At 39.0% G+C, this 12,735-nt stretch overlaps 1 protein-coding gene across 5 annotated transcripts in view; it reads right to left on the reverse strand.

Moving 5' to 3' along the window:
- Window positions 1-12,735, reverse strand: part of znf609b (zinc finger protein 609b) — a 95,971-nt gene that overhangs the window by 13,598 nt on the left and 69,638 nt on the right. For all 5 annotated transcript variants that reach the window (XM_077518964.1, XM_077518961.1, XM_077518960.1 and 2 more), the window contains one exon: window positions 10,954-11,179. In XM_077518964.1, the coding sequence (XP_077375090.1) occupies window positions 10,954-11,179 (226 nt within the window). The remainder of the gene's footprint in view (window positions 1-10,953; window positions 11,180-12,735) is intronic.

The raw sequence follows: 12,735 nt of genomic DNA on the forward strand, positions 1-12,735 counted from the left end.
TTAAGACCAACCAGCTCAGCTCTAATTGAATATGGATGTGCAGTACTGTACTTTTTGTTTTCTTACTAGTAATATGCACAAACTGCTTAACACTCTCAGTGGACTGCCAACAACACAGACACACATTTGCAATAGTTACCACAGTTAGGTTCTAGGTTCAAATCTAGACTCTGCCTTTTTCTGTGTTAAGTTGTTTTCTCTCTGTGTTTGTTTGTTCTTTCTGCGCATTACAGCATCCTCCAAAAAACATGTACACAGAAGACTCTTATTTGTCAATGCATATGTTTGAGCGGTTGAATAGTTGTCCTGATTGTAAGTGGCAGTCCTGTGAAGACTGGTGGTCATTCCTGTGTGTATACTCTCACGCCAAGTTTAAAAAATATGATATTTTTTCTCCTGTTTTTCTGAGTAATTTTTCCTCCTGTTTTTTCTGAATATTTTTTTCCCCTTTTTCTGAATTTTTCTTTATGACAGAAAAAATATTCAGTAAAACAGAAAAAAATATCCAGAAAAACATTTAAAAAAAAATACTAAAAAAAAAAGTTCTCCCCAAAAAATTAGTCAGAAAAACTTTTTTTTTTCCCCCCATGTGAATGCAATACGCTTCCGTAATTTTCAGCAGCAAAAAGTTAATATTTTGTCCAGAATGAATTTGGTAACTTCATTATTTTTCATGTACAACTTATACCTTGAAATACGTTTTCTACTTGCTGCCGACTGAAGATGACATCACCTGTGCTGAGGAAGTGGGTAATGACAAAATCATGGCTCAGTTTGCTGACCAAACCTAGAAAACAGGTGAGCCATGATTGGTTGTTACCAGTTCCTCAGCACAGGTGATGTAATCTTCGGTCGACAGCAAGGGGAAAAATTAGTTTTTAAAGTTATTAATTGTACAAGAAAAATAATGAAGCTATCAAATTAATTCTGGGCATATTAACTTTTTACTATTGAAAATGGCCCAATGAGTCAAGTATCCCTTAAGCTTGAATTTGGGGCAAAAGGCGCGTGTTTGGCGCCCTTTTAAGGTTAAACATGGATAAATACCATTTGGTTGTTCGTCCTCTCATTACAAGAGAAGTGGCCAACTACATCACTTGCGGACTATGACGTAGTCGCCCCTGCCAACCACTGTCTCAGTCTCGTACACACCTCCTTAAACACCTTCTTAGCGAATTGCTGCTGTCAATCAAAGCCAGACCACGCCCAACCCTCTTCTCATTCACAACCCAACGATCCTTCCTTTTGCGCGCCGATTTCAAATCTTAGTGAGAGGTGGATCAAGAGTCTGATTTTCTGTTAAGTTACCCTTTAATTACACTGACATTGTATTATACGGTGCCAGTTGCCAGCATTGAGCGCCAGATCCAGGGTTAGCGGCTCCAGGGTTACCCACTAGTTGCTGGCTAGCCTGCCCGACAGCAGGCAAGACGGCGAGAGCCATAGGATTAATTTTTAAAGGCAGTTTTGCCGACAGCCTGACACAGGATGATCACGTTTTAATAAACCAGTCTACTCATATGTGCTGTTTAAGCCAGCAAAATCCCCACTGAGGTTACTGTTTCATCAATCAAAATCTATAGGGAAAGATTTCACTTATTTACTGATATTTATTTTCTCATTCTTTAACGGAAAGAGATGAAAGGGGGCAGAAAGAAGTAACACTGGTAATATCTACTCACAACTACTGTCAAGGCCACAAACATAATTTTTTTCAAAATTACAAAAATTGATTCAGTAAACTAATCTAAAGTACACAGATTTATCTAAATTCTCAGGGGAAAAATAAATCTAAAAACTAGGCATAAGCAGTAAACAATAAGCTTGTTTCACATTAATTATTAGAATATAAACGACTAGCTTTTCTATCTCCAAATGAATTATCAATTAATTGTCAAAAACATCAATCTCTCTAAAAAACGAGACAATTCAAATAAATGAACATCATTTTTGGACTCAGCAGCCCGTAATTCCTCAAAATAATTAAAACGTTCCTGTCGCTCAGAAAAAAAAATAAAATGTGGCCAGTACAATAAAGAATGCCAGCAAATTAAGGGACCGTATTATAGACGGGTACAGACAAAAAAAACCAAACGTTTTTTAGGGGTGATTTTGGGGGACATTTTGTACATAGGTTCTTATTATACACGGGATTTTACAGTAATAAGTGTTAGAATTCAAGACACTATTTATTCTGTCAAAAGGTGACACAATCAACTGAATAATCTAAGCAAAGCAGACATGAAACGTTCCATATAAACATTTATTAAAGGAAAAGCCCATTTTTACAACTCACTCAATTTACTTCAATTTTTTTTTCTCTGCTGTGAGGTGAAGAAAAGGATTGGAAAGATTTAGAGCAAAAGATTCCCCGCACATTGGCCCACTTAATGACACCCTCATTAGGGTCACCCAAGACAGTTGAGTGAAGTCTGCATTAATGAGAGGAATTGGCCAGTAATTTTACCACTCATTTCCATTCAATGCTGTTGAGCAACACATGGCAGCCTCTGGGAGGCCCCAAACTCTATTGCGTACTTGTATGGGATTACATGAAAAAGAGGGTAATGGGAGAGGAAAATTTAAGTCAAGAGTATTTTGTGCAGCTGCATGGGTGAATGGCCGTTCCAGCCGTAACCTCGCCTCTATTTAAACACATTTCATGAGGTTGCTGTGGCGATAAAATATAAGATCCTGTTTTTCAAGTTTTTAAGAGGTTGCAAGTTTACTGGTTGATCTCTGCTCTGCATACACTCTAGAGGGATTCAGTAGGATTAATGAGTGACCTTGTCAAAAATCTGATTTGATAGCAGATTTTTGCAATCTGATTTTTTATCTCTCGATATAGGAGAGAGATTGCTTGAACTAAAGGTTTGTTTATGTAAAGATTGAGGACCGCAATTAGGTATGTATTTATAATTCACAAACAGATGTGAAGATCCCAGTAATCAATATAGAGAATAATATGTATATATGTAAATACAGCTGGTGTGCTGCCTTGAAAACGCTCACTCAGATAAATGAAGCATCAGAGATATCAAGTGTTAATTCACTGAAGTCTGTTTTTAAAGGTATCTCTACTTCTGGGTATAGTCATAAAATTAAGTAGAACTTTACAATCATTATGACCAGAAATGTTACAAAGCCATCCTTAGTAGAAGGGATTACTCTGAAGCTAATATTATAACATGGATGTTAACTCATTCAAACCGAAAAACATGTAAACACATTTTCAATACTTTGACCTTCACTCCCCAAAATGTATCTACATGTTGTTGTTGTTTTTTTATGCAAGAGCATACAGAAGGCTTTGATGAAGCAAAAAAAAAAGAAGAAAAAAAAAACCGGCCACCAAGTGGCAGCAGAGTATAAGAGATCAGCCATGTTGCAACAAGCTCTTTTTGTCAGTGTTTTCACCATGAATGTGAATATTGATGAAACTTATCTGTATTCTAATGCTAATTGCTGAACAACAGCAACATCTATAAATGTACTTTTTTTTTTCCTAATGGAAGAAGAGGGTCTAATCTTTCTTCTGGTAGGTTCCATGTTTTTATAGCAATAGAACACAATATTCTGTGGACCTTGCAAAATCGGTCAAAATTCAGTCAAGCAAAGGGGATTGCTTCAGTGAAAATGGCTGGGAGTGAATGAGTTAATCACCTGCAGAACTCATCAGCTAAAAGTATCAATTTAGCATCCTATGTATGCTCAAATTAAATCTCAAATGTAGCGATTTTTGCACTCTTCATGAACTTCCTCTAAAACTAACGTGCAGTACAAAACACGACGTTCTAATGACATTATGAGCTTAGGGACTCCATCACAGTCCTTCTCTTCCCTAACATTTTACACTCAAGAATAAATTAATTAAAGTAATTAGCTGATTTTCAATTTAAACATAAATACTAGGGATCAGCCATAGTGAAGTATTTAACTTGATGAATGTCATTTGTATTACAGCAGAAAAGAAAACCAGGAATGACATAAACATTGTTCCCAGTCAAACAGGAATCAATTACATGTGGCTAACGGACAAAAAACAACAAGCAAGGTTTTATTTTTAATCCTACATCTTTTACAGGAACTCCATCTGGGCCCCATCTGAAATGTTTGCAGGCTCTCATCGGGCTCATAGGACATAAAATGTGAAGTCGCTCTCACTGACAGGAATGACAGCCTGCGAGAAGGTCAATTTTCTCATACCAAGGAGAGGAAGAAGAAGGGAGTGTTAGTATGCTTTGCACTTGTGGAACATTACCAGCCACATGCAGTTGTTGATGGATAGAAAATCCATCGGAATATGATTACTTTTTGTGTTAGTACATTAAAAAATAGCAACCATGCATGTCAAGACCTTTGTCTAAATCCGAAAGTGATAACACACATATTCACTCTTGAAAAGCATTTGTAGATTGAGGATTTATTTATTTATTTATTTTTTAAATGTCACCTGGGAAAGTCTACAAGTATTTTGTTTAAACAAACCCTCTGGTGTTTTCCTTTAAGGAGATGGTGCTGAGATTAAGAGACAGTTCTGCCAAAGACACATTGCTCAAGCACTCGTTGACATGTATATAGCAAACATGATATCTTATGACAAACACTGGCAAGGACTACAATTCCTTCAGGGGTATGATTGATGTTTTCAAGGCTATTTACGCGCTTGGAAAAAATGGAGTTCCAGGCCAATTTGAGTAAGGAGCAAGTCTCTATGGCCTCACTCTGGCAACCTCTTGTAACACAATCCAAAGACTAAATTTATGACTTAAGTATCTCAAGCCTGCAGATTTATCAAAATACACTGAGCAGTAATTTACAAAACATTTTAAGGAACCTTGAAACCAAAGAGTGTTAGAATTTCTCCAGAAAATTGACAACATGGACTTTTTTTTTTTTGCAGAGTGGAGGAAAATTATTGGCTAAAATACAGAAACCAACAAACTGATACATGGAAGCAAAAGGTGTACCATTTTTGTTATGCAAGTTCATCAGTTGGTAAAAGATGAAACCTTTATTTACTTTCTGAATTCTTCTGACACAAACCACTATTGTAAAGACAGATTCAGCAATAAATCTAAAGAGCAGACCATGCTCTGCTGCTACAGCAACAACCGAAGTCACTGCTCAGGTGGTCTTCACAAGAGCAATAAAACATTGCCTCTAAGTGTCTATAAGCCACATTTGCACCACTTGATTCAGTTTGGTTCAACAGTCAACAGTACTATACCATTTGGAACAGTAAATCCTGATCTGGCTTGTGTTTCCACTGCGGGGTGTGTAAGTGGGATGTTGTACCACATACACAGCAGCACAGCCATATATAACCTGGCAATTCAATAAGAAAGAGCACAGCATGGCACAGTGCTTCGTGCTGACATGATCTGTAAACAAAAGAACGACCTGCTTTGATTCTCTCTCTTTTGTAATCCGCTGCCTTTTTCAAGTTGGATCACCCAACAATATCATATTGCACTACTGCAATTAGTGCACAAACACAAGTGCAGAAAAGTGGGACATGCCTTTTAGATGTTTTGGTAACATTTACTAATGAAATGCAAAAAATGTGCTCTGTAGAAAACTGAAGCAAAGAATACTACTTGGTGGAGAAAGGTGACCGACCTTTTTACTTTTCTAAGATGATTCAGAGAAGTAAAACAAAGGCAAGTAATTCACACTTTTTTAATTTTTTTTTTTTTTTTTTAAATAATAGGTATAACACATTCACACTAACCTCTCCCCGACTCAAATGCCAACCCATGCACTCAAAGCAGTGCTCCTCATGCTACTATGATGTAATGCGCAATGCATAAATAATCCACGAGGCAAACATTGATCACAAGCAGCCCATATTATTTTCTATTTGGGATCTTAAGCATCTGTGGGGCCTGCTTAGGGAACAGCCTGCTGTGTAATGCAGGTCTGTGTGCATGTGTGTGTGAGAGAGGCTTTGGGGGAGGGGGGTAGGGTGCACTCGCACTGGCAGTGAGCAGGACTATTTGGCCGAAGAGGCACCCTCTGTGTTCCTTCTACCCTAGAGCAGAAGCCAGTGCATTCTGGGCTGTATTTCAAGAGCAATAAACCTCTCCAGCACTTTAGAGATGACATTTGGAGGTATCAGCATGCTAAGCCTGGGAGGGGTTGGCCTATCGCTATGCTGACATGACCCTGGGAGCTGCCACTACCTCCTCTGTGCTGAGGGGATTTGTGTCAGTACTGGGCCTCAAAATACCATGGTTATGACCCCCTACCCCCACAGCCTCTCCTTCTCCTGTCTACGCTTCACTTGCCACCAGACTGACTCAACAGCACACATTTGCTTTTCCTCTCCTCTAATGACCCATTTTCCTCTATCATCACCCGAGAAAAGGAATCTGATTGTATTTAGCTTAGTGATCTGGTAATCTGGAGGAGAAATCCCCATAACTACTGGAGATTCATAAACCACAAACATTCCATAGTATCATTCCAGTCTAAGATGAATAAGCCCCTCCATCTTTGTTCAAATCACATAGGAGGAAAAATGGATTGTGTCTTATCAAGTAAGATTCTTGTCATCAATTTCCAGAGGTCAAGCTACTGTGATTGCATTTTGTTTGCTGCTTGTTGATCCATTTCTTTGTCTTACACAGTGACCTGGTTGACACTCACACAATTACCTAAGGTCTGTTGTTCATTTACTCCCACAAGGCTCAAAGGCAGAGGTGATGAAGCAGCTGTTGGCTGGCATGCCAAATGCAATGCATCCGCGCACACACAGTGCATGCTTAAACAGCTTTGTTTTGAGACTTGTCATGCCATGGCATTTGGGATTGTTCAAAATCACTACTAAATAACTGTTTTTCAGATATATTTCCTGCTATTTAATGATACTACGCTGGAGTATGCTCATTCTCCATATTCAGATACCACACAAAGTCAGAAATCTGTTTTCATTAATCTCTTAAGCCATGTTTCCAACCAAGTGGTCGTGTTTAGTTTGGTTCGCCATATTATTAAACCCCAAATAGGCTTGTGTTTCCATTGCAGTTTGTTGGTGGGATGTGGTAGCTGCATCGGCTCCAGAAATAGCATGTGATCATAGCGGCAAGAAACCACATACAGGTAATGCAAAACAAAAAAGAAAAATGTGACATGGAGCTGTGCTGTTGTGACAGTGTAAGGTACAGCAAGGTGTAAATTCCTCGCTTCTACGTAATCCACTGTTTTTGATTTTTCCCACCATGGTGCAAATCCCACTGGAAATACACAACCAAAGGTAAATAAACATGGAGAAACAGACGCAGCACACCAAGTCGAGCGAGTATGAAACTGGCTACTTTAGTAGCATGTTGAGTGACGTGAATATCATGACTATTATTGATCACAGAAAGCTAAAAGCGGAAATGACATCACCTTAACCGGAATATTGACTGCATGTACATGTAGCCGTGGAAGTGACAACATTGTTAAGCGATACAACCACAGCAGTGAATCTAACAACAACAAAATCCATTGTACTTCTGCAACAAAAACCCGAAGAAAAAGATGATGTAATAGGACAGTAAAGACTAAATATTTGGAGGTGCCAGAAAGTGTTATATAAATGATCCTGATGGTTTCTACCACCTGGCTTGCACCTGCAGTTTACTCCTCTAGTACCCTCATTCTGCAAAGCCCCTTTCAACACCAACCTCTATGGTAGTTTGCCACCATAATGTTTGAAAACCACTTAAAGTATTCCCCCATGCCACTCAGCAGACCAATCCACAGACTGTTTTAGCCAAAATAGGAATTTCAAGAGAGTGCAGGCAAAGGACAACCTCTAACTAGGAAGGGAGGGGGGACACGAGAAAAGGTGGGGGTAGTCACATTGTGAGAGGCAAAGAATAAGAAAAGACAAATGCAGTGCTGGTGTTGGCTCTGAGCCATGTTTGTGTCACTAACAGAAGTCGCCTTGTGTAACTCCCACCCCTGCCGCAGGCTCTTGCCTGACTCGCTCTTAGTTCGCATGAAGAACAGTCATGGGGTGAATGGCAGGATACTTGCTAGCAGAAAAGAAAAAGAATATGTCAAGACAACCCTGGGCTGGAAGGAAAATCACAAGTGGTAAAGGAGGTGGCCTCTATGGAAACAACCAATCTTTGGACTTCATTGAGCAACATGATCTGTTGATGGTTTGTGTAAGAGCACTGGGCATTTGAAGAAGGGATGTGCCATGCATTTAACAAAGGTTTAACGAAGGGGAATTATTATTTTTTTTTCCTTTTCTTTTTATTCATACGAAGGGGAAAATCAATTGGCTAATCTTTTATAAATAGCGGACTGCAGAATATTGTCTCACAAAGGTTAAGTGATTTACCAAAGTGATCTCCCCCCCCCCAAGGTTTCCCCCTTGACCATTTAAAACAGGAAATACTTTGTTCATAACAAAGACAAATAGTGGAATTGTAAATTGGAGCATGTAGCTTTACTATATTATTGCGAAATAGTACACACTACAAGCAGCACATTAGTCAGAAGCAAAGAAAGTTCTTGTTTAGGAATTAGCATATAATAAGTCGGCCCAGTTAGTAGGCGTACATTGTACATGCTCATTTATTCCAAGTACCCAACCATCAGCACCAATTTAGCATTTCACTGAGGCCTTTTCCATGCGTAACCGGGTATTTTTTAAAAACAATTTCCCCACTCCCCGTGTAGAAAAAAGAAATCCGTCCACACTACTTTGTTTGTTTCAAACACCACATCCAACTTACAAGCATACCAAGCCTCTAGGCGGCAGTAGTTAGCTAAATACTGCTTGTCTCTTAATGTCACCTATACATTACACACACAAGCAGCGACTTGAAAGACGATGTATCAAATTAATTTGATTTATTGCCCAGCCCTAGAGCTATGTATTCCAATTTGAAAGAATCCGAACAGCCCTAAATGAATGACAATGCTCTGTATAAACACCTCAAATTGGAATGAAAAGGCTGAATCCGAATGGAATTTAATTCGGAATCACAGGGGTGGTATATTCCTGTTGTCAATCCGAACGAGTGTCATGTAAACACTTCAATCTGAATGGCGAGGCTGGCGTGCAGCATGTGTATGCTGTCTTGATGTAAATGTGACATGACGCCGTCGTTTCCACCCACTAATATGGCAACGACTTTCCAAGAGCTTGTCTGCGAGGGGAAAACTTGTTTTCAAGTACTTGTTGAAACTTATTTTTAATCAAGATGTTGCTTCAATAACTGTTAAAACTCTCACAACTAGTGTGCTAAATGACGAAATAACTCCATCTTGATAAATAACGCAATCAATGTCCATTCATCCCACGGCTGATCCAATTAAAGAAGGGCAGATCGGAATGGATCACGTCACATATGAACAGGTAAAAACAGATGTTCATTCAGAATGATTTCAATCGGAATGACTAAAAAGTCGCAGCAACGAATGATTGGAACACTCTACAGAACAAACTCAGACACATTTCTCCGACGACAGTGTCTCTATTCAAAAACACAATTTAGGAAATTATAGCCGACACCTGTTCTCGTTAATATAAGCATAAGTGTCTTTCTCTTATTATGTTGTGCTTTGTTGTTTATTTGTATGATTGTGTATTATGTTGTATGTGTTCCTGTGGGGCTTCTTGTCCAAATCATGCTTCTAAAGGAGAATTAGTTCTCAAACATTTACCTGGTTAAATATAGGCTAAATAAATAAATAAGTAAATAAAAAAGTATCCATGTAAACCCAGCTACTATCTCCTTCCACTGCTGCTCAGATCATTTAGGCACCCTTAGTCGTCAGTCGTGCCTGGAGCCAATGCACACCTGAGTCATTTGGTTTTTCTTATACTGACGGGGGGATAAAATTTATTAAAATTATGAGATCAGTTTTTTTTCTTTTTTTAAAGGCCTTATCATCCTGCGCTAACATCTTACATGTTAAAAAAAATAAAAAAATAAAAAAATAAAAAATAAAAAAACATCTAAAAACTCTAATTAAGGACCAAGAGTTCCCCCCTGCTTCACACACCAACATTTCTATGCCACAATCAAGCAGCACTGAACCGGACTGAACCATTATTTATTCAGGATTTCTTGCCTTCTGCCTTCATTTTAACGCTGGTTTGCATTTTTGGTCTGTATTTAATCTTTTAGCCGAACTGATCCAAATGGCACCAGAGTTCAGTTCTCGGTCCAATTGTTTGGTGCACACCAGGGTTAGAATGAAGTGTTCACACTTGATCAAACAAACCATATTCAAAGAAACTTTAAAGCTGTCAAATGTGAGCCCACTATTAATAAAACACTGAAAACAAGAGCAGCGTGCTATGTAATCTGATCCAACATCATCAGTGTCTGACCTCACAGATGTTCTCCTCAATGAATAAACCAAAATTCCCACTGACACACTCCAAAACCTTGGAGAAAACCTTCCAAGGATAGTAACATCTTTTATAGCGTTTTTTTCTTTTTTTTTTTTTTTATCTTGCCTTCACAACTGTGTTCTTATCGTAAAGATGCAAGCAATTCAAATTTAGTTTATTAGCATGTGATCTGATTTTGAATTTGTGCACCAGTGGCAGCCACGACTTTTGCTTTTAACACACAACTTGAAGCACCCATACTGTTGACAGGAACATAAAACTGTGCTGACTAGCTGAGCCAAACCAAACTGAGCAGGCCAGTATTTGCAGAGAAAAACACTAACAGTCACAGCACTGGTTTTATAGCTTGTGAGAATCCCAGGCTCATTTTCAGCAGACCGGCTTGCACGTGAAAAGCAGAATTGCTCCAAGTCCCTGGATAAAACTGCTTCCCAGCTGCACAATATCTCAATATATGAGGTTGTTTCAATTTCTAATGACCAAAATTATGCTCTACTCACTTTACATACTTTGATACTTTCCTCCGAATCACACTAAACATTAGTTTTTTCCCCTCACAATCACAGAGTAAATTGTGTGCTTACCATCTTCGGTTTCCTGCCACACGATGCCTTCGAGATTGACACTTGTACCAGGTTCACAGGGTCCTAAGCACTCAGGTTCCGTGGATAGGGCCACATCGGATGTGTTCACTGCTACAGAACGTGTACGCACCATTATCTGTTCACATGGCGAGGCAATCTCACTGTTGCCTACTGCAGCCAAAAGATGAAGTGGGGGAGGGACTGGTGTTGAGACAGGAGATTCCATCTGCAAGGGGAAAAAAGGAAGTCGTTTAGAGAGACCAGGGACCCATGAGAGAATTTGGAACCATTCTGTAAACAGATACAGAGATGACACTTAGATATACCCAAAGAACACCACAGTTGGCGGATGTGAAAATTGTGCATGGAGGACATTGTGGTATATTTGTCCCACGTCTCTTTAGTAATAAGAAGTTAAGTCCTGTCTTTATTTTATTTATTTATTTATTTATTTATTTATTTAATCTTTGAAATTGAATCGCAGAATGATGAAGCTGGGAGGCGCAATCGAATTGCACTGTGTGTCTTTGTAATGCAGGTTTGCTCCAATCCACCCAGTTTTCCTCCATTACACACAGACAAGTGTGACCCATGCCGCCAGTCATCTTGAAGAATGATCGCTCATTAAATCCCTCACTTAAAAAGCTAGTTGTGTTAAGGGTGCTGGGTGCATAGGGTCAGGAATTGATTCCACCTGCTCTGACACTGTGACAGCAATGAAGAGACAGTCGGCCTACATGGCGAAGGAAACCGACAGGAAGGGAGGAGCGAGTCATCAGGGAGCAACCGATGGACTGCACTGGCGCTAGTCAAGTGTGTGGGTGGAGGAAAGCGAGACAGGAAAACTAGTGGTGATTTAACAGCTACATTGACACAAAGCTAGGGATGCATCAATACCATCTTTTTTTCCCCATATAGAGTACAAGTTTATTTTATTTTTATCAAATACCGTTCAAAAACCATAAACCACAAACCCTTCTTGAACAAGGCTAAGTTTCACTCAAACAAACATAACATTTTGAAGAGTAACTTTGATATTGTAACATCCAACTATGTTTTCGAAGTCTTACCACACATTTCACTTCTGTCGCCTGTAACACAAGGCATTTCAGTTATGTGGTCTCAGTCTAACAAGGAAGCGCAGGCAAAGAAAAACACAAATGTCCTACCCAATGCCGTTCTTTATATAAAAGTGGGTTGCCCACATGACAAAAGTATTTTCCAAAGCAAGTCTTTTTTGATATCATCATTTAGAAACACTCCTAACAGTGGTCCCTTTGGAAATACTTTGGCAATATTGGTGCAACACATTTTGTTAGAAGATAGATGACGTGTGTGATCATGCGATATTTCTACCTTGGAGAACTTGTTTTAAGATTAGTGGCGGAACAGAAATCTTTATGTATGTAGGATTCTGTGTTGAGATTATCGCAGTACACCTCACGCAGTAGATCCAAAACTGCGAAATGTCTTTTTTTTTTTAGCTTCATGTGTGAGGTCTGTCAGATAAGCAATCTCTTAAGCTTTGAAATTATGTGTGATGGGCCAAAAGCCTGCACACACATGTGTTGTTTTCGGAGAATGCAAAAGAGAATGCTGAATTTAGCTAGATTTAAAACTTACATTTCCATTCAACAGAGTCAGTTCTGCATGGAAATGTTTGTGTTCATCCAGCCATTCATCTATTTTCTCCGTCGATTATTCTTTTCCAAGTCACAGGGAGATGGAGTCTGTCGCAGTTGACTTTGAGCGAAAACATGACTACATTCCAGACTAGTCAAT

The sequence above is a fragment of the Festucalex cinctus genome, chromosome 4 (assembly GCF_051991245.1).
Source record: "Festucalex cinctus isolate MCC-2025b chromosome 4, RoL_Fcin_1.0, whole genome shotgun sequence".
NCBI lineage: Eukaryota > Metazoa > Chordata > Actinopteri > Syngnathiformes > Syngnathidae > Festucalex > Festucalex cinctus.